This window comes from Schistocerca piceifrons, chromosome 2 (genome assembly GCF_021461385.2).
Source record: "Schistocerca piceifrons isolate TAMUIC-IGC-003096 chromosome 2, iqSchPice1.1, whole genome shotgun sequence".
NCBI classification, from domain to species: Eukaryota; Metazoa; Arthropoda; class Insecta; order Orthoptera; family Acrididae; genus Schistocerca; species Schistocerca piceifrons.
This window is the reverse complement of record NC_060139.1, coordinates 244,231,796-244,255,708: the sequence shown is the minus strand read 5'-3', so window position 1 is coordinate 244,255,708 and position 23,913 is coordinate 244,231,796. Positions and strand designations below refer to the sequence as shown.

At 42.8% G+C, this 23,913-nt stretch overlaps 1 protein-coding gene across 1 annotated transcript in view; it reads left to right on the top strand.

Moving 5' to 3' along the window:
• Positions 1-23,913, top strand: part of LOC124775289 (sterol O-acyltransferase 2-like) — a 176,065-nt gene that overhangs the window by 74,377 nt on the left and 77,775 nt on the right. Inside the window, exon 2 of the mRNA XM_047250127.1 lies at positions 9,653-9,806. Coding sequence (XP_047106083.1) covers positions 9,653-9,806 — 154 coding nt within the window. The remainder of the gene's footprint in view (positions 1-9,652; positions 9,807-23,913) is intronic.

The following is a 23,913-nucleotide window of genomic DNA, read 5'->3' as shown; positions in this document are numbered from 1 at the left end:
CATTCACCGGTCCCTTCAGTTGGTAGCCGATACCGGCGCTTGTGTCCTTTTTTTTGTGGATTCCTGGCCACGTTGGTGTGCCTGGGAACGAAGCCCCTGTTGCTGCGGCCAAGGCTGCTGTCCTCCTGCCTCGGACAGCTTCCTTTTGTGTCCCATCAACTGATATTAGTGGGGTTCTTTGTCGGCGCGTTTCATCATTGTGGCATGAGGCTTGGTCCTCTCTCCATGAAAATAAGCTTAGGGCCATCAAACCGATCCCGACGGCTTGGACGACCTTCTCACGCCCTTCCCGGCGAGAGGAGGTCATTTTGGCCAAGTTGCGGATTGGGCATTGCCGCTTTAGCCACCGCTACCTGTTGTCCGGTGACCCCACCCCGCAGTGCCCCTGTGGTCATTCATTGATGGTGCGCCATGTTTTATTGTCCTGTCCCAATTTTCTTCACTCATGATGTCCTGTCTGCTTTCTACCTTACAGGAACTCTTAGCTGAGGACACTCGAGCAGCTGCTTGTGTCCTTAGTTTTATTACATTGACGGACTTGTCCAAAGAGGTCTAACGCTTTTATTTTGTTCCTCTGCATCTTTGCAAGTACTTTCTGGTGTTGCCCCCTTGCGTTTTTCTACGCTATTAGTGCAGTAACGATTGTGACTGGGCGCTAATGACCTTAGTAGTTGAGCGCCATAAACTAAACAAAAAAACCTGATGAAGTGCTTTAAGTGCTGGAATTCCAGCCATGTCTTCCCGCTGTACTTCAGCCCCACACGTAGAGTTTGTGGACGCCCATCACCTCCTAACACTCTATGTGCCCCGCCTCCCATCTGTGTGAATTGTAGAGGGCATCATTCGACCTTGTTTGCCAGACTGCAGGATTTTACAGAAAGAGTGGAAAATTATGGAATATAAGACCCTGGACTGACTGACCTACACAGAGGCTAAGAGAAAATATGAACGACTCTATCCTGTGCGGATGACTTCCTCTTATGTCGCCACAACAACAACAGTGATAGCCCCATCAGTTGAGCAAATTCCAGTCGGCTCCCTGAGCTATAAGACTACACTTTCCCCCTTGACCATGGGAGGGGGGGGGGGGGGGGGAGGGCAGCCCATTGGGAATGTCCGTCCCCAGTTCTAAGCTGGAGAAGCATCCAACTTCTTCAGCTTCTCTTGCTTGGAAGGGGTCCCTTGGGTCCCATGTTTCCACAGTGGGAAGGATGATGCCCGCTGGTGGTGTAAGTGCCCACAAGCAGCTAGTCATAGGGATTCACTATCCTCCTCAGTCACAGAGACTGAATCAGTGAAACCCTCCCAGCCAGTGAAACCCAAGGAGCGTGAGAAAAGCCGAGAAGACTACCTCTAAGACCAAGGAACTTGTGGTGACGCCCACCCCACCGCAACCTACAAGCTCTGCATCTGAGGATGGGGTGGAGATTCTGGCGACCACTGAGGACCTAGATCTCGCTGGACCCTCAGACACCATGGAAGTCGATCGCACAGGAACTCAATCGATGGCAGCAGGTGATCCAGTGGTGTAATCTGACTCTTCGATCCCTTCATGCCTTTTTTGTCCGCTGCAATGTCATCCTCCAGTGGAATTGCAGCGGTTTTTTCTACCACCTTGCTGAGCTCCGACAACTACACAGCCTTCACCCTTTCTTCTGCATTGCTCTCCAGGAAACTTGGTTTCTCACGATGTGAAACCCTGACCTCCGTGGCTATCAGGTTATTATAAGGATCGGGCAGCTTATGAAAGGGTATCTGGTGGAGTCTGTGTCTACATCCTTAACTCTCTTTACAGCAAGTGTGTCCCTCTTCAAACACCTTTAGAGGCTGTCGCTGTTCAGGTTTGGACACCTCAAGCTGTTACTGTCTGCAGTCTCTATCTTCCACCAGATGATGTCCCACAGCATGTATTGGCTGCGTTGATAGCCCAATTGCCGCCACCTTTTCTGCTATTGGGTGACTTTAACGCCCATAACCTTTTGTGGGCTGGATTGGTGGCTACAGGCCTAGGCACTGTCGTTGAGCATGTGTTAACACAGTTCCACCTTTCTCTTTTAAATAATAGTGCCTCCACACATTTCAGTGTGGTGTATGGCATGTACTCAGCCATAGACCTTTTGGTCTGTAGCCCTGGCCTTCTACCATTTGTCCAATGGAGTGTGCATGACGGCTTGCTCGGTAGTGACCACTTTCCGATCTTTCTGTCACTGCCCCAGCGTCACTCACCTGGATGCCTCCCCAGATGGGCTTTGAACACGGCTGACTGGGATTCGTTCTCCTCCATTGCCACTCTTGAGCCTCTTTCTCTTTGCGCCATTGATGTGGTGGTTCACACGATCACAACCAGCATCGTTTCTGCCGAAGAATCTGCAATTCCCTGTTCTATGGGGTGTCTTGGTGGTCACTGGAGACTGCTGAGGCGATTAGAGATCATAAACGGCATCCATCATTGGAACACCTGATTAAACTTTAAATGGCTCCGTGACCACGCCTGACGCCTTATTCGCCGACGGAAGCAGGAGTGCTGGGAATGGATGTCTCCATCATTGGCACCTGTACCTCTCCATCACAGGTTTGGTGCACGATTAGGCGAGTCTATTGGTATCAGATACCTGTCAGTGTACCTGGGATTTCCCTGAAGAGAGCAGTCTGTACTGAATCAGAAAAAATTGCAGAACTCTTAGCAGAGCATTATGCTTAGAGTTCTCCTTCTACAAATTACCCACTGGCCTTCTGCGGTTGGAAAGAGCGGTTGGAAAGTCGGAGCCTTTCATTCCATACACACCCCCTGGAATCGTACAATGCTCCATTCAGTGACTGGGAATTTCACAGTGCCCTAGCCACTTGCTCTGATACAGCTCCCATGCCAGATAGCATTCACTATCAGATGCTAAAACACCTCTCGGTGGACTGCCAGCAACCTCCTCGACTGTATCTCAATGGCAGGAAATCATTGTCATCCCAGTGCTGAAGCCTGTTAAGAATCCCCTGGAGGTGGACAGCTACCGCCCAATTAGCCTCACCAACAGTATGTGCAAATTGCTCGAACTCTTGGTGAGCTGGAGGATGAGTTGGCTACTTGAGTCTTTTGGCCTGCTGGCTCCATCCTAGGGTGGGTTCCATAAGGGGTTCTCTGCCACCGATAGTCTGGTCTGCCTGCAGTCTACATCCACATGGCATATGCCCGCCGTCAGCATCTGGCTGCCATCTTTTTTGACACCGGATGGCGTACAATACGATGTGGTGACATCACATCCTCACCACACTTCATGGATGTGGTCTTATGAGCATGCTCCCGCATTTTATTCAGAATTTTCTGTCGCTTCGTTCCTTCTCCATACAAGTTGGTGCCTCCCATAGTTCCTCCCGATTCCAGGAGAATGGGATCCTGCAAGGTCCTGACTTGAGCGTCTCTCTCTTCTTAGTTGCTATCAATCAGCTAGCTGCAGCTGTGGGAACGTCCGTATCTGATTCTTTGTATGATGAATACTTTTTCCTGTACTATAGCTCCAGTAGCATTGTAGTTGCTGAACAGTGGCTACAGGGCACTATCCGCAGGGTGCAGTCTTGGGCCATCACACACGGCTTCCTGTTCTCAGCTGGCAAGACCTGCATCCTGCATTTCTACCGGCGTTGCACTATTCTCCCTGAGCCACAGTTTTATCTTGACGGCGAAGCTCTTGCCGTGGTGGAGACGCAAGCTCAGTTGACTTGGCTCTCTCATATTCGGCAGCTTAAACAAACGTTGTGACGCCGTCTTAACGCTCTTCGTTTCTAGAGTCACACAAGCAGGGGTTACCCTTCTACAACTGTATGAGGCATTGATCCAGTCCCGTCTTGATTATGGGAGTCTGGCTTAAGGTTCGACATGCTTCAGTGCGGGATCCGATTCGCAACTGGAGATTTCCACAGAAGCCCTGTAAACAACCTACTTGTGGAGGCTGGTGTCCCTCCATTGCGGATCCGGCGCCAACGACTTCTGGCTGCTTATGCTACACATGTTTGTAGCTTGCCCAGGCATCCAAATTACCGTCTCCTGTTCCCCAATTCGATCACCCATCTTCCAGAACGGCGGCCCCTGTCATGGTGTACGATCGTGGTTCGCATCTGGGCTCTTCTCTTTGGGCTTGAGGTTTTACCTCTCCCACCTCTTTTTCTGGGCTCATACACGTATACCCCCGTGGTGTGTGCCCCACCCATGCCTTTGGCTGGATTTGGCACATGGCTCGAAGGACTCAGTCCTTCCTGATGCCCTCCGCCACCGCTGTCTTTCCATCCTTGCAACGTTTCAAGGGTGCGACGTGGTCTATACTGACGGTTAGATGGTTGCTGCTAGAGTTGATTATGCTCTTACTCTTGGGGATCTTTCTGAACAACGCCCATTGCCGGCTGGCTGCAGTGTTTTCACTGCCGAGCTGCTCGCCGTTTCTCTGGTGCCCTAGAGTATATCCGATCCTGCTCAGGTGAGTCCTTCGTTAACTGTAGTGTCACTCCCTGAGCGGTTTACAAGCTATCGACCAGTGTTTCCCTCGTTCTCGTCTGGTGATGGCTATCCAGGAGTCCATCCATACTCTTGCCCGTTGCGGACGCTCCTTTTTTTTATGTGGACCCTGGGTCATGTCGGCATCCTGGGTAATGAAAGTGTTGACACATTGGCCAAACAGGCTGTCGGTGCACCGGCTTTGGAGATTGGCCTTTCGGAGTATGATCTCCATCCAGTTTTGTGGCAGAAGGTCCTTGGTACCTGGGGTGATGAATGGTGCACCCTGCCTTCACCCAACAAACTTTGGATCATCAAGGAGACTACTGGTGTGTGGCACTCCTCCTTGGCCCCTCACAAGGACTCTATTGTACTCTGCCGGCTGTGCGTTGGCCACACATGGATGACGGACGGTTATTTATTGCGCTGCGAGGTCGCACCTCTCTGTCGCTGTGGTTAAGCATTGACAGTGGTCCACAATTTGTTGGACTGTCCGCTTTTAACTGCGCTTAGGCAAACGTTTGCGCTGCCTGATACGCTCCCTGCACTTTTAACGGATGACGCAGCCATGGCAGGCTTAGTTTTGAGTTTTATTCGTGCAGGGGGCTTTTATCGCTCGTTATGAGGGTTTCTATCTTTTGTGTTGAGTCTGGCCTTTGGCCTACGGTTTTAGATTCGGTTTCTTAGTGTGTGTCTTGGGGGTTGGCTTTTCCTTTTTTGTTTCATTAGTCGGCCAACCACTGTGACTGTCTGTGTTTTTTTAATTCCTCTTTTCTGGTCTTTGTCTATGTCTTGGTTGTTCTGTGTCATCCCTTGTAATCTCCATGGCTTGTTTTTATTCCTTGTGGGTATTTCATGATGGTGGAAAATGGACCAATGCCTTTGTAGTCTTGCCCCTTCAACTCCCACAAACCAACCTTTACTTGCATTAGCATGCAGACACTATTTCTCGTCACCAGTAACGATACGGGATGGGAATGGTCAGTGTTTTTCACAAATCAATTGATAACGAGCAACCAGAGATGTACATAAGGCCACTTACTGATTTGTGTGATTTTGGCTTGATCATACAATCCTCATACACCCAATTTTTGAACCCTACCAATAGCATGCAAAATTCGCTCGATGGTGGAATGCTCACAGTTCATCACATTTGCCAGTTCTCGAGTACGCTGACCTGTATCATTGTGGATTAGTGCACTTAAACAATCATCAGACCCTGAAGACCTACCTAGACATGAAGAATCATTAATGTCAAAAACGGTCCTCCTTTAAACGAGAAACTTTTTGCCGTGATCTGCACAATGGCGTTATCCCTATAATCGACCCAACTGTACCTGGCTGCCTCTGCTGCTGCCACCCAACTACTAAACTCGTGAAGAACAACATGGCAGAATGTTAGGATTTCTCAACTTGACACTCCAATTTCTAGTGTCCACAGCACCACTCACTATCTACAAATAACATAGTGACGAGAGTGAGAGAGCTTTTTGATTGTTATAAAGAGAGAGTTAATTTGTTCATTCTGTTCTCTTTCTATTGTGAATTTTATACTTTTATGTACATTGTCAGTTCGTAATTTCTCAATTTGTTTTTGTGGTTCATCTATTAAGCAGAGTACGTCTTCCATATACCTGAACCAATAGATATGTTGTATTGTTTTGTTGTTGTTTTTGTGAAAATGGTCTGTTAAGTGTGGTTTAGAAAAATATTTAGTAAGGCTCCTGAGACTGGGGACTCTATTGGTAATCCTTCTCATAAATAAAATTCATTATTGATTTTTAAGTAATTATCCTCTGCTATGAGTCTCAGTAATGTAGTTCCTTAATCTGTTCATGTGGGGGTTGACAGTGTTCTCTGTTCCTAATCTGAGATTTCTATTCTTTCTGGTAGTGGTGTGTTGGAATACATGATTCCTATACCAAATGAGAGGATTTCTGGTGAGCCTGGGATTTTTTCATCTTTTGTTTTATTAGTTGTGTAGTGTTTTTAACGGTTCTATCTTCTTGTACTTCGAAATTTCAAGACAGTAATTTTAACATCTATGCTGCAAGCTTGTAAGTGTGTGTTTTCTGAAATTCAGTATTGGTCTTGCAGGGAGATTTGGCTTTGGAAGACAGGTGCAGCAGAGTTAATCATGGTCAGGTTTCTTTTACCTGTGTTACCAGTGTGACGTCTATATTTTACTGAGTTTTTTTACTTTTGTCCAGAATCTGTCTGTAGGTGTGATTTTACTTTCGTAATGTTATTTTGTGAGGATAATTCTTGTTCTTTGTTTATAAGAACTACTGTGTTCTACTGGCCTCCTTTTGAAATGAGAGTTCGTTCCTAAGTTTTATAGCTTCTGTGTCTGTTATTTTTATTGGTTATTATATAATGGATTTCTTTTTCAATAGTTCTTTGTTAATCCAATGTTGACACTATTTTATCTATTTTCCCTTGTCAGTATAACTTCTGCTTCTATAACTAGATTTTGTGTGTAATCTTTACCTATTTCCGAATTTACCTTGTATTTTAATCCTTTCTCCAACAGTTGTCTTTCCTTACTGCTTATTTGTGTGTCAGTAAGATTCACTAATCTTGAGTAGACTATGTGTGGTTTTGATGATCGTGATTAAAGTTTTTTGAATTGACTAATCTTTCTTCTAAGAATGTTTCCATTCTTTGTACGGCAGCTTTTTTGTGACTTTAGACTTTAAGTAGATGGGAGAAAACTGTCATATTAATGGCGTTTTCGAGTTGCAAACGTCTTGTGACTCATAATTTATCTCTTTGGTTGCGTATTGGGATTTGATTTCGAATTTTAACTGTTTGGTGAACAGCGTGCATTGGTTTTTGGGCGCTTGGTGAACTGAACTGTTCTTAACCTTTACATTGATATTTTTAGGTTAAAGATCATTACATTTGCATTTGCTGTTGAATTTTGTGTGTTGCATGATTTCCTGAACGTTCAGGTGAAGTCCTTCGAATTCCTGGTATAGACTACATCGACATGGCTGACTTGGTGTGAATGATTTTATTTGCGTGGCCATCCTCTACAGCAAGCGCAGAAATATTTCTTTAGTAAATCAAAATGTCTTCTCTTGCTACACTGTTTCATTTTCTCAGACACAGTTTTGCATTTTTTCTCTGTAAGACATTACCTGTGGGATCTATAATGATAGTTCCGATAAACTTTTATTTAGATATACATTATTCGTAGTTACAAAACAGTATACTGCTTGCTTTTTATGCTAATAGGTGATTACTTACGATGCTTCCTGGTTTTAGTTGACTTTGGTATGCCTTAGCTAATATTTTTATAAATCACATTGAATGGGTCATTTTCACAGAGATAGTAGCAAAACAATACAACATCCTATACTTGTTCAGGTATACCTATGACATACGCTTCTTAAGAGATGAACCAGAAAGAAAAATTGAAAAATTACACACTGACAATGTATATAAAAATATAAAATTCACAATGGAAACACAACAGAATAAATAAATTAACTTTCTGGATATTACAATCAAAAAGCCAAATAGTAAGCATTTATGTGAAACTTGAGGTAAACGCATAGCAACTGACATCATCCCGAAATATTCGATCCAACCCCCTACACAAAAGGAGCATCTCAGCACAAGCTCCATTGAGTCAACACAATCCCACTCAACAAAGGAAACTACCAAAAAGAACTTTACATAATGCAGACAGCCCAAAACAATGAGTACAATAGTAACATACTCACAAAGCTGAACAACAAAGTTAAAAGTAAAATAAAAGCAGAAAGCACAAAAAGACTGTTGACATCACAATAGAAACAATCCCAATCACTCGTTACCATAATAACTACACAAAATAATCAGAAAAATATAAGGGAAAACAAGATGGTACACAACGACACACAAACTCCCACATAAAATGACCAAAAGACGGTGAATAAACATAACATACACAACAGACAACTCTATCAAAAACAAAATCACACTCCAAAAGTGACAAAAGCAAAGCAGGTATAAATCAGATACAGTGTAACACTGACAATGGCAGAACATTTAATGTAAGACACAAAGAACACACGAGAGCATGGAAGTATGGAACAAACCACTCTACATTTGTAGAACATCTAATAGAACACAATCACAAACCAACCCCTAGAGAAGACTTTGAAATAATTAGAATCAAAAATAAAAACACCACCTAAACCTGCAAGAAAATCACCACATACAGAAAACCAAAGCAGAAAAGAAAAATCCTGTCGAATGATCAGGTGCATAAACCAAACAGCTCATTGTTTGCACTAACATATAAAATAGTAGCACGCACACACGCAAAATTAGTGTTACGTCTATACTAGTGACAGAAGACTGAGAATGCATCAAAACAAGTGCAAACAAAATGAGAAAGGGAAGAAAAATGTTCGAAGCACAAAAAAGCTTGCTTACGTTTCGTAAATAGAGCGATACAGCGCTAGTACGACCTGCATGTGCTTAGATCAGAGGGAACACAGATACCAACTAAAAACAGAAAGAACGTTTAGTAATCACTTTAAAAAAATCGAGCAATGAACTGTTTTATAATACAGGAATAATACATCTCAAAACAAAAGGGTATGATAACTCTATCGTTACATATCCCCCTGATGCCTTAAAGTGAAAAAAAAAAGGCGAAACGCGTCTCTGAAACTGAAGAAAAGTGCAGCAAGAGTAGGTGTTTTTATTTACAAAACAAACAGATCTGTTAAACATAAGGAGCTGAGTACTGACAATATGGCTCAAAGTTGTAGGTAGCTCGCAGGGAGTTCCCTAGATGCCAGATCAGTACTATAGTAGAGATGATATTCGTACGAATTAGGACCCAGTAAAACATAGGCAGTTGCTCCATACACACATTTAATTCGTTATGTTTGATATCATCAGAGCTACATAATTGTTAGAGAGTTTAATAAGAGGCAACAAAAATGCAGTGTGAAACTTTCCTGGCAGATTAAAACTGTGTTCCAGGCCGAGACTCGAACTCGAGACCTTTGCCCGCGGAAGGAAAAGGTGCAGAGTTCGAGTCTCGGCCTGGTACACAGTTTTAATCTGCCAGGAAAGTTTCATATCAGCGCACATTCCGCTACAGAGTGAAAATCTCATTCTAAAATTCAGTGTGTTTTGTTAAGCCTTCCTTGCGTTTGTTTCCGGGAGCACAGCAGCTGCACGAGGAGACCCTGGAGCAACTGGAGCTGAAGCTGCAGCAGCTGCTGGAGACAGCGCTGGTGGCGGCGGACGGCCCACCCCCGGCTCCCAGGCACCACCACCCCCACCTGCTGTACGACAGCGCCAAGTACCGCAACAGGGAGTAAGTCAACAGCGCTGCCTCTCTCTCTCTCTCTCTCTCTCTCTCTCTCTCTCTCTCTCGATCTCGCTCGCGTTCGCGTGTAGGTACGCAGAGCTTAGTAAAAATATGGAAACACCGCGAGAGAAACGCATGATCGAACATAAATGCAGGTGGTAGCCAAGCATACAGATTGCGTTGTTGTATTTGATCTCGAACGGCACGTTTGACATGTCGTCAATACGTTGCCAGTGTTGGTAGTGTTCTGTGTATGTGTGATTACATTATGTCGGAGCTAAGCGAATTCGAATGTGGAAAAACTGGAGCTTGTATGCTGTGGGAATCCATAACCTAGGTAGCAGAACTGGTTGGTGTTCAGAGCTAGCGTACCGAAGATTTATACCGCTTACAGGGAAAGTGGGAAAGCATCATCCGCTAAGTCACGACGCGGACGGAAGTGTGTGTTGAGTGACAGTGACAGACGGTTATTGAAGAGGATTGTGAGGAAAACTAAGAAGCTGACAGCTGTAGAAGTCACTCCAGAACTGAACGTCAGCACCAAAACAGGGAGCTATATAAGCAGGGAACTGCAGGGCGAGCTGAGATTCTAAAACCATTCACCAGTGATGCAAATCCCCGTAATGGAGAAAAAATGGGGCTGAAACCTTGAAACATGGACTGTGGAGCAATGAAAGGAAGTCATTTGACCGGATGGGTCTTGTTATACTTCTTCCAAACTTCTAGCCGAATTTAGGTCACAAGAGGGAAACATAGCAGGAGGTCGTTGATGGTTTGGCAGCCACAGCGTGGTACTCCAGGGGCCCCATGGTTACTCTAAAACGTCGTATTACTGCCGAAGATCGTTTGACCATTCTGGCTAATTGGGCCCATCCCATGGTATGTTTGTTCCCCTGTGCTGGTGCTGTGTTCCAAAACGAAAGGGCTCCTGTTTCTACAGCTCGCATCATCCAGGACAGGTTTTGTGAGCACGATGATGGATTATCGCATCTCGCCTGCCTGCCAGTCACCAGACCTTAATATTATGGAGCCTTTGCTGTCTATGTAGGAGAGAAGGGTGCATGATCGCTGTCTACAATTATCCTCCTTACCTGAACTTGCCACTATTCTGAAGGACTAAAGGTATAAGATTGTCTTGGAAACCATTCAGAGACTACTGGAAGTCGTTATGATTGCGAACGGTTTTCGTGCACTGTGTTAGACGTGGTAATGTTGCGTGTTTGGTGTTTGCATATTTTTGTCCATCCTTTATAATAAGTATTTTAATATAATTAGCTCAGTGTTTAATACATCGCTGTGGCATAACTGCAGTTCAGATAACTGCAGAACTTGAAAAGCATGTGACACACACCTCAAGAAGCACGTGTCACCGATTTGGCGTATGGAACTATGAGAGCGAAAAACTCGTATCGTCATCATTTACTTAATATAAAATTGATCTGTGCGCCCACCTTTGTCAGCATTTCACTTACGGCAACAATTATAGACATACACTGATGAGCCAAAAAGTCACCACTGCCCACCACAAAAGTGAATGCCATCTGGTGGCGCTGCGTGCAGTTGTCGAGGTAAGAAAAATATTGAAGCTATTTAGACGGAACACAGATACAGCTGAGATGGGAAAACGGGGAAATCTTTACATAATCGACGTCGACAAATGACAGATTATGGCCCTGCTTCTGGGAACGAGTATTTCTGAAATGGCGAATCTGGTCGTCTGTCAGCGAGCTGCTGTAGTGAGCATGTATGGAAAGTCGGTGGACAAACGAGGAGGAGGAGGAGGAGGAGGAGGAGGAGGAGGAGGGGTGTTTGGACGCTTCTCAGCTTTGTAAAGCAAGACAGGCGTCGATCTCTGACGGACGTGACTACGTAAACAAAGCTGGTGCAGTGAAGTGTTTCGCAGGACATTGTTCAGCGCACATTTTTGAACGTGCGTCTCCGCAGCAGATGACACCCTATGTGTGTTCCCTGTTGACTCAACCACGTCGATTGCAGAGGACAGTGATTCATCGAGATTGGATTGTGGACCAATGGAAACATGTCGCGCTGTTCAGATGCTCGACGCTTCCCGGTACATTAGGTACATTAGGTCGACAGTCGCTTCTGGATATGTCAATAGATTATATGAGCCCCTTGTGACATTCAGTAGAGATAAACTGTCGTATAAATTTCAGCCAGCTGTTTGAAACTACCCCCCCCCCCCTCCCTTCCTCTCTTCCCTTACAGGAAAATACCACGATCAGCTTCGATGTAGGAACAAGTGGAAACTGACTGTGTATAGTAACGTATACACATTGTTAAACTGAGGAAATGGAGACATTTGTGTGTGGTTTCCTAAAGAAATATTCTTGTTCGCCAGTAGATATTCTTCTAAAAAAATCTAAGTTATTCGGGGTAAATCACAGCCACGCATACCTTTTCAATATCTAAACACCTTACAGTACGTGCGTTTGAATTTGGCCATGCTATCATCATACTACATGTAAAAGTTCATCTTCTTGGCCAAGATTGTGGTGCTAGAAACTTTTGAGAGAATGGATTTCTTTGACCGGATGTTTGCAGCTTCATGTCTGTTTAATCAATCGGTATTCTCATGACTGACTCCCACGATCTCAACGTCCTATGACTGCCCACAACGGAACGCTACGTGTATCTAATAAATGCGAGGGTTGGAACTTAGTGGCAGCTATTTATTCCCAACTGATACAAAAGAGTTACATGTTTGCACCTGCTACTGTCCTTGAAAGTAGTCACCAGCGTTGTGTAGAACCCGTTGCCAGCGATGTGAAAGGCGTAGTATACCGTTAGCAGAGCCTGTTCTGTTGATGGTGCGAATGGAGCGGTCTAAAGTTATGGTGATTCTCGCGTACGACTGTGATGGTGTTATCCTAACTCATTACGTTCCTCTACGGCATACCGTCAATGCACAGTGTTACTGTTAGTTTTTGAAGCATCACCTGCGACCAGCTTCGCGAATTCGCGAAAGAAGGGGTGACACTTTCTCCGCAGCCCACCCATAGTTTTGAACGACAATGCGCGGTCGCATACGGTGCAAGCTGTGGCTGCTCTGTTCGGTCGATGGGACTGGGAAGTACTGTACCATCCACCATACTCCCCAGACTTCAGTCCTTGTGACTTCGATTTGATTCTGAAGATGAAGGAACCACTTCGTGGCATTCCCTTCAGAGCTGTTCCACAGATTAGATAGGCAGTAGACCACTCCATTCGCACCATCAACAGAACAGGCTCTGCTAACGGTATACTACGCCTTCCACATAGCTGGCAACGGGTTCTACACAACGCTGGTGACTACTTTGAAGAACAGTAACAGGTGCAAACACGTAACTCTTTCGTATCGGTTGTGAATAAATAGTAGCCACTCTCTAAGTTCAAACTCTCGTAGATCCTGATTGGTGCTCGCAGAGTTTTGCGTACTGTCGAACCGTTGTCTGTTCAAGCATTACAAAGCAGCTGCAAAATTAGTTTTTCAAGAACTGCCAGAAGGAACTGTTGCACGTTCAACTGACAAACTGATTGCTGTGAACTATCGTCACTGGGAAGGGCACGATTGACTTCCCGCTTCCAAGTACAGCAGATTCTCATTTATCTGGACTAGACAGGATTACGGGTCATCGGCATTGTCGAAAATTGGGAGGTTCAGAAATACAGAACAAATAGGATGACGTGTGTTAAATGCCATAATCACAAACGTCAGTTATTTCCACGTATACACACAATTATACATGATCTTATGATAAATTTTGACTACAAACAGAAAAAACAGCGAGTTTTATACACTGAGATAATCAGTTGCTTTTCAGCTAAATTCGTAGGCAGTCCACGGGCAGCATTATCATTCAGGTGCTTAATCAGCCACCAGTGTTAGTAAGGCCACAGTTTATACCGCCTAGCGTTCTGAACAAACCGTTACTCTGTGTATCTGCGTTGTTGCCTTTTACGGGTCATGATGTCTTCACATTCAGCGACAGCTTCGTCTCCTAACACACCTGCCACCAGTGTCTCCGGACTAGGTATCGTGGATAATTTTGTCACCAGAAATCATGCTCTCCCTCTTTGCATGATTCCAAAGGAAAAGATCATTAGCTAGCGACTCATCTTCGTCGTTTCTGGCTGTCCTGCGACTACTTGACTTGCTTCAATTTTCCTCCTGTTGTTCATCAAATCTGACTCCATTGAAGTTCGAACACCAAACTGAGAAGCAGCATTCTTTATTCTCCTTTATTCATTCTGTGTAGTGTCTCTAATATTTCGTCTACACAGGCTACTATCTGCTTTGCCTTCATTTGGCAGTCGTAACAAACCAGAGCAATAAGACTGCACATGTCACGGATGGCTGACACCGTGTAAGAATCCTTGTATATCGATGTCATCGTCTATTTGGCACCATCCACATGTACATTTAGATCTACAGGGATACTCTGCAAAACACATTTAAGTGCCTTGCAGAGCGTTCATCGAACCCCCTGCACAATAATACGCTGTGGGGCTCGGCTACCACTTGATCCAGGGGTCGGATGATTGAGCGACTCGTCCATTCTGAGAATATCTGCCTTCTGAACGCGGCTCAGATAACACTCTTTACCACAGCTACAGGGTGTTTTTCAGCCATTGACCTTTGTTTTTGATCCTCAGCTATTGCAGACCCAGTTCAGTGGGAAATGGCTCCATATTTACAGTCTAGTGACCACCAGTGTGGATCCGTCTGCCGACTAGCACGGTGGTTGACAGAACACACAGATGGATGATACAAAGGGCAAATGCACAGGAGGCGGTGGCTCGTACCGCTTGTGAGATCAGACGGGCTGCCGCAGACTCCATCCCCGGTCTAGTAACCAACTCAGAAGACAGCTTGTACCTTGGTGGAATGACGACTGTCGATTGGCAATCAGGGCCAGACGAACAGTTCTGCGGAACTTGAAACACTGTCCAGCTACAGAAAATATCCGTGTCTTCAGATCTGCGAGAGCACATTATAACACTCCTATTGCTCTTTATTTACGTTCTGATACTATATTTGGTGACCAATTATGGCATTTAGAAGCAGTGCAATGATACACTCTGAAGGAATTTTGTTGTTTTGACCGTGATGTGCCTAAAGGAGGTTGCCTGTCGGACGTGAAAGTCAGAATTACGTAATTACACAAGTAACAGATAATATTTTACCTATTTAAACTGTTCAAATGATAAAGGAAAACGGTCGCCAGCCTAATTAAGTATAGGAATGTGTAACACTCCTGTTCAAAGAATATATGTATAAGTAAATTTAGTGGAAAGACTCAACCTATACTTTCTCACACTAGAGTGCAATGAACCCAGTCACAAGCGTATGATAACATTAAAGAAAGTGCCGACAGTCATAGCAGAAGAAACCTATTTGCTTAAACACAACAGTTAATGACACCACTTTCATATTCAAGGCTTAGTCTAACTGAATAGCTTCAATAACAGTACTATTAAAACTCGCTGCTAAATTATAAATCTGGGTATGGATTTAGTCTCAATTCATCAAATGTTTTTCTACTTGGCATGAAAATTAATTTTAGTTCCCTGGCAAGCAAAAATTTTAACTGTCCTCTAAAGAAAAGTTATTTCCATAGGTAATTATATTTCTGTTAATAATTTTCTATCAGTGAGCACAGAAGGCAAACTATGGCTCCTGTTGTGATGGTAATATGCACTTTCAATACAAATGAGGATCAAGAATTTAGCAAGTATAAGTATATAACTTTCAAAAGTGACAGTTTTTAACTTTTACGACAGTGAGACACAAATTGACAAAGTTATGACAGTGACTCACCTTTTTGCAATTTTCAACAGGCTGCACTATGATCATTTAATATGCAAACCTCTATAAGCCACAGTTTTGAGAACATCCACTTTTGAAGTTGACATCAAATTGTTTTAATGTCTATTTGTACTACTTTATTACTTAAAATTAAATTATTCACTTCAGTCTTCTGAAAGCCCACAAACTTTTAATAAGCAGTATTAATTGCAAAATATTCAGCAAACCTCATTTACTATATCACACATGTTTGCCACTTTAACTTTGATTAGTTTTTTCTTACTATATTAAAGTGGCATTATTAAATTGACTGGGCTGTCCTATTTTCACAACATGGACACTCGGTAAGCATATTTAGCATGGGAAGGACCCCAAATGGATATGTGACTGTGGATAAATCAAGGTAAGTTTTCAGAAATAGCTTTTAGTTTATCTTATTATTGGAAACATCCACATCCACATAAACTGATTCTTCACTGTACCTTGCTAAGATTCCTTTATTCCGTTGCAGTGATTGCTCAATGTAGTCGCGAGTACATCGGGGCAGGTGGCTTTGCAGTTGGTAATGTTGACCTCTGTCATTTCTTGGTAGCGACGATCCTCAGATTAATAAGTATCATTTCCAGAATAGAGCCAGCTATTTATCCATCCATCCGAGGCTTTGGCATATTGGAAAACGGCACAAAAAGCCTCTCTCGGCACCAGCACAATACGACTTCAACATAAGCTGTTGGCAGTTTGGTAGCTCGTCCCCGACTAACTCGTTGCCCCAACTCTTCCTTCATGCCAACCACATTTTGCGCGCGCTGCATGATTCCGTTTCCGAACCACAACACCTTTTATACATATAAAGAACTAAGAACCGTAAGTGAAGATCAGCACATACAAAGTAACAAACAAACACATTGAACAAAACAGATCAATTACACACACTGACATCTCTACTAAAAATTATTCACACATTAAAATTATATACAGTAAGTTTTGTCTCCATCCAACTACCTTACATAGGATCAAATCATGACATCAGTTTTTACAAAGGAAAAAGGCAAACACTCTTATGGTACCGATACAGTCAAATAATATTTACAACAGTTTAACTACAGAATGTTAAATAAAACAAAAAGGAAAAATAAATTAATAGAGCCTTAGGGCTCTGGTTTTACAACATGCGAGGTGACTGAAGAGAGAGCAATAGCACTTCTTGAACGGAATTCACGACTTCCATTAACCTGTCCCCTTCCACTGCGCAAGTTTGGGAATCAATAAGACTGATTTCAAGTAAGTACAAATCGTCTTACGGCCTCGTCAAGTAATGGGGTCTTGGTGAACACGCCAGAAGACATGGCTCAGTTTTTAGTTACACTTCTTTACCGTTATGACGTCAAACTACTGTTTTTCAGGTCTTCCGTAGGACTACAGAGATGAGGAAACTCAATTTCTTCTCGCGTAATGAGGAAGTGTAAAACCTTCCGTTCTCCACGTGGGAAGTGGAATCAGCTTTGTTTGCAGCCAGACACACCGATCCAGGACCTGATAAGTTCCATTTGCCATGCTCCGTCGTCTGTGCCCTAAAGCGGACGGACAGCTCCTCCCTTGTTTCAATCACATCTGGTTTCTTGGATAGTACCCTACATCCTGGAAGGATGCAATATTAATTCAATTCTGGAAATCAGGCAGGGACCGTAGCGCCCGTAACAGTTATCGGAGTGTAACCCCTACTAGCTGTATTGGTAAGACACTTGAACGCATGGTCAACCGCCGCCTCGTCTGGCTGCTCTAATCCCGAGGTCATCTGAGTCACTTCCAGTGCGGTTTCAGCCGCTTCAATTCCACCCTTGACAATTCTACTGGAGATGGCGATACAAGAGTCCTCCTTACGCTGGAACAATTTAGTTTGTGTGTTTTTTGACCTCGAAAAAACATGACACTACCTGTAGGTACAACATCCTTCGTCAATGGGGCCTTCGGGGACGCCTGCCTTTTCATATCCAATCCTTTCTCGAGGACCGGCGGTTTAGATACCGCGTTGGCTATGCCATGTTTGACTGCTATATTCAGGAGAATTGGGTCCCCCAGGGCAGTGCCCTCAGTGTCATATTGTTTGCCATCGCTATCAATGGCATTTCCTCTGCAGTCATGAGTCCTGTCAAATGCTCTTTGTTTGTGGATGAATTTGAAATCTTCTTCTCTTCCTCTGACCTAACGACGACAAGGCAGCTACAGCTGACCATTAAGAGGCTGGAAACTTGGGCCAGGACAACTGGTTTTTGGTTCTCACCCGAGAAGACTACATGCGTCGATTTTAACCGTGCTCGTCGAAGTTTTAACCAACCAGTGCTCACAATGGGGGACAATATTTTAAGTTTTTAAGACACTACGCGCTATTTAGGTTTATTATTTGACTCGAAATTAACTTGGTTCCCACACCTGAAAGACCTACGAACAAGGGGCTCCCAGTCATTGAATATTTTGAAACGCTTTGAGGAAAAACATGGGGTGCAGACAGATCCCGCCTCCTGCAGTTTTATAGGGCATTTGTTCGATTGCGTTTAGATTATAGCAGCGTGGTCTACGGATCGGCCCGTCCTTCCTACCTCGAGGTATCAGATACTGTCCACCATGAGGGCATTCGGATATCGACTGGAGCCTTTGGGACCGGCTCAGTACGGACACTGTGAGCAGTGGCTGTTGAACCACAGCTCTGGATTCGGCGACGTATAGTTTTCGCTCGATAGGTGTTGAAAATAAGCGTCACCTCAGTCACTTAGTTCAGCCGTCCAGGTCACCTTTGAACTGCTGTTCAGGAATCGGCTCCATGCGACCAAGCCCTTTAAGATATGTGCTACAGACTGTCTCAAGGATCTGGATATCTCAGGCATAAAAAAACACAGCCAGGGATGGAGCGCATTGCCGCCTTGACGTCTTCAAAGACCCACAGTGATTTTAAGCTTGACACAGTACAAGAAAACTTGTACTCCAGATTGTGCTTTTACAACTTTGTTTTTGTGAATTTTGAGTACGTATCACAGTTACATCGTTGTTTATACAGATGGATCCCAGTAAGAGAATGCTCTCTGTCGTTCTGCTGTTTTCCTGATATGGTTTTTAAAGTGCGTCTTCTGAAACAATTCACCAATTATGATACAGAATTAAATGGCATTCTGATGGCACTGGAGAGGGTTCACAGACATCGCCGTACAGGTTTCTTCTGTGTCACTCTCGTAGTGCACTGCAAACACTTCACCAAATGTATCCTGTAGACATGCTGATTCAGCTCATCCATGATTCCTTTCAGCAGCTGCAGCACTGTGGCAAGGTGGTGGTCTTCTGTTTGGTAGTGGGCCACATTGGGATACAGGGCAACGACATGGCCGACAAAGCCGCTAAGGAAACATGTTTGGACGGTTCTGTCCATCAATGTCCCATCCCTCATTTCCTGACAGACACATGCTGCGTCAGCGGGAGACTGAATGCTTACCAGCCTGTGCATCGGCATATCCCTTTAACACACGACTTCTTTCTCCGGCAGGAGGATCTACCACTCTGTGAAGTTTGTGACGTGCCGTTTTCAGTTAAGCATATTGTGGCTACGTGTGTCCTACATACTGATATTAGGGCAGACCTCAGTATCGATGGAGATCTGCCCACCATCCTCGCAGATACCGACTCCAGCGTTACAAGGCTGGTGGAATTTTGTGAACTGTCAGGTCTCATCCCTAAATTGGTGGGAAGGGCGGCAGACATTAATAGATTATAAACTGCTCAGCATGTGGGGGATAGCCTTCGTCCTCTCCCATCAGATCAGATTAGCATGCTGACTTTTCTTCAGGTCGCTGATGGTAATTATGTCGAGCGTCCCTCAAACATAATAATAATAATAATAATAATAATCCCTGTGGAGGCCCGGGAAAAGAATAGGCTTCCGGTATGTTCTGCCAGTCGTAAAAGGCGACGAAAAGAACAAACCACTAATAGGGCTAACCCTCCTTTTAGTGTGATTAGTTGGTTCAGGACAGAACTAAAGAAGCCTCGGACAAGCGCAGTCATGGTCGGGGACGACGCTTGAATCCTATGCCCGCCCACAATCGTAACGACACTGCTAGCCAACTGGAAAATGATTTTAATCCAAATAGAGGTGTTCTGCAGGATATGCTTCCTGCAACCACCCTAGAAGGAAAACAGAGGATGAGATGGTCAGATGAAGTTAATCGACACCTCATGTTCTGTTATTACCAAGCAACAAACCTAGGAACCAACACAACTGGATACAGATTACAAGTATACACAACATTTATTACCAGATACCCAGAATTAAAATTGTTAACAGAACAACGACTAGCTGATCAGATGCGTGTAATAATCAAGAAGTACAACAAATACTGGAACAAAATAATGTGCAATCAGAAGAAGAAAATACAGTAATGGACTCAAACATCCCGGGGCAAACAAACAAAGAACAACACGCATCAATTAAACGATCAGAGGAAAACGAAATCTTAAGACAGCCACCAGAACAAGCACAAATAGAACACGAAGTGACACACATGTTTGATATAGAAGACAAATTTCAGCTGACATATAGAATACAAAGACACAAATACAGACATTAGACCATTCTTGCATAGACCGCCAAATAACCCACAAGTCGAAACAACAATAAAAACTATCAACACAATCATACAGAACAAAATAAATGAAAACACAACTATGGAAGAGTTAGAACTACTGGTTTATATAGGAGCACTCACTACACTAAATATACACACTAGGCAGAGATTAGAACCAACCAACACACAGAAGAAACCCACAAAACCAGCATGGCAACACAGGCTACAGATCAGAATAGAAAAGCTGAGAAAAGACATCGGACAGCTAACACAATTTAGAAGAAATGAAATGTCAGAAAAAAAAACGAAAACGGTTAGGTAAAATCTCACAACAAGAAACGATAGAGCAATTAAATGAAAAGAAGCAGAAATTACAAGCGTTGGCCAAACGACTTAGAAGATACAAAAAAAGTGAAAATAGAAGGAAACAAAACCAAACATTCAACACAAACCAAAAGAAATTTTACCAGACAATAGATAACACACACTAAAATAGACAATCCACCAAACATAACAGACATGGAACACTTCTGGAGCAACATATGGTCAAACCCAGTACAACATAACAGGCATGCACAGTGGATACAAGCAGAAAGACACATACAAGATGATACCACAAATGCCTGAAGTGATAATTTTGCAACATGAAGTCACCCAAGCAATTAATTCTACTCACAATTGGAAAGCCCCTGGAAAAGATAAGATAGCAAATTCCTGGCTAAAGAAGTTCAACACATTCACATCTAACTAAACTATTTAACAGTTACATTGCAGACCCATACACATTCCCTGATACACTTAGACAAGGAATAACGTATCTGAAACCTAAAGATCAAGCAGATACAGCAAACCCAGCTAAATATCGCCCCATAACATGCCTACCAACAATATACAAAATATTAACTTCAGTCATTACACAGAAATTAATGACACATACCACACAGAACAAAATTATAAATGAAGAACAAAAAGGCTGTTGCAAAGGAGCACGAGGATGTAAAGAGCAACTGATAATAGATGCAGAGGTGACATATCAAGCTAAAACTAAACAAAGGTCGCTACACTACGCATACATTGATTACCAAAAAGCTTTTGATAGCGTACCCCACTCATGGTTACTACAAATATTGGAAATATAAAAAGTACATCCTAAACTGATACAGTTCCTAAACATAGTAATGAAAAATTGGAAAACCACACTTAATATCCAAACAAATTCAAATAATATCACATCACAGCCAATACAGATTAAGCGTGGAATATACCAAGGAGACTCAGTAAGTCCTTTCTGGTTCTGCCTTGCTCTGAACCCACTATCCAATATGCTAAATAATACAAATTATGGATACAATATTACTGGAACATACCCACACAAAATGACACATTTGCTATACATGGATGATCTAAAACTACTGGCAGCAACAAATCAGCAACTCAACCAATTACTAAAGATAACAGAAGTATTCAGCAATGATATAAATATGGCTTTTGGAACAGACAAATGTAAGAAAAATAGCACAGTCAAGGGAAAACACACTAAACAAGATTACATATTGGATAACCACAGCGACTGCATAGAAGCGATGGAAAAAACAGATGCCTATAAATATCTAGGATACAGACAAAAATAGGAATAGATAATACAAATATTAAAGAACTAAAAGAAAAATATAGACAAAGACTAACAAAAATACTGAAAACAGAATTGACAGCAAGAAACAAGACAAAAGCTATAAATACTGATGCCATACCAATATTGACCTACTCATTTGGAGTAGTGAAATGGAGTAACAGACCTAGAAGCACTCAATACACTTACACGATCGCAATGCCACAAATACAGAATACATCACATACATTCAGCAACAGAAAGATTCACATTAAGCAGAAAGGGAGGAGGAAGGGGATTTATCGATATAAAAAACCTACATTATGGACAGGTAGATAATTTAAGAAAATTCTTTCTAGAACGAGCAGAAACTAGCAAAATACACAAAGCAATCACTCATATAAATACATCGGCTACACCACTACAATTTCATAACCACCTCTACAACCCTTTAGATCACATAACATCAGCAGATACGAAGAAAGTAAATTGGAAAAAGAAAACACTACAGGGCAAGCACCCGTATCATCTAACACAGCCACACATCGATCAAGACGCATCCAACACATGGCTAAGAAAAGGCAATATATACAGTGAGATGGAAGGATTAGTGATTGCAGTACAGGATCAAACAATAAACACCACATATTACAGCAAGCATATTATTAAATATCCCAATACCACAACAGATAAATGCAGACTTTGCAAACAACAAATAGAAACAGTAGATCACATCACAAGCGGGTGTACAATACTAGCAAATACAGAATACCCCAGAAGACATGACAATGTAGCAAAAATAATACATCAACAGCTTGCCTTACAACATAAACTTATAAAACAACACGTTACCACATACAAGTATGCACCACAAAATGTACTGGAGAATGATGAATACAAATTATACTGGAACAGAACCATTATAACAGATAAAACAACACCACATAACAAACCTGACATCATACTCACCAATAAAAAGAAGAAATTAACACAACTAATCCAAATATCCATACCGAATACAACGAATATACAAAAGAAAACAGGAGAAAAAATTGAAAAATACATCCAACTGGCTGAGGAAGTCAAGTACATGTGGCATCAGGATAAAGTTGACATTATACCAATTATACTATCAACTACAGGAGTCATACCACACAATATCCACCAATACATCAATGCAATACAGCTACATCCAAACTTATATATACAACTACAGAAATCCGTAATTATTGATACATGTTCAATTACCCGAAAGTTCCTAAATGCAATATAACATATACCGTACAGTTAAAAGGAAGTCACGCTTGATCTAGGTCTGCGTCACTTTCCATTGTTGACCAGACATAACGTCTGAGAGAAGAAAGAATAATAATAATAATAATAATGATAATGCTCCGAGGATGTGTTGAAGTTACTCATGTTGGCAGCTGTCTGTGATTCGTATTCTGCAATATTTACTTCGTTTTATTTGGTGAAGGAACTTCGGAGGGCTGTGTTTAGTAACCCTACTTTAGCAGCACTGTCATTGATAGTATTTCCATTGCTGTCTCGCACAGAAGTCATTGATTCCTCCTTGCCCCTAGCATACGTTACATACGACACTAATCTCTTTGGATTTTCTGCCAGGCTCCATGACAAGGTTTCATTGTGGAAACTATTATCATCTCGCATTGAAGTCCGCACTAAATTTCAAGCATTGTAAAAGATCGCCTATCTTGAGGATTTTGCGTTCTTTTAAATTTGGCATAGTTTTTTTCGTTACTGTTACTGTGTTCTTACCTGTTTTGTGTACCGTGGGGGTTCGCCTCCATCGTTAATTAATTTATTTGCTATGAATCTCTAAATTGCTGTCGATACTGTTTCTCTGAATTCAAGCCACATCTGGTCTACACTTACATTGTTAATTTGGAAGAAGTGGAGATTGTATCCCTAGAAGGTGTCAAGCGAATTTTTATCTTTCTTCAACAGATATACTTTTCATTTATTTTTGGGCGGTTTGGGAGTTACGGTAATCTGTCTTGCTGCGACAGACCTGTGTTCACTAATCCCTGTATACGTTTTGATGCTCCTTGTTGGTTCCGGATTATT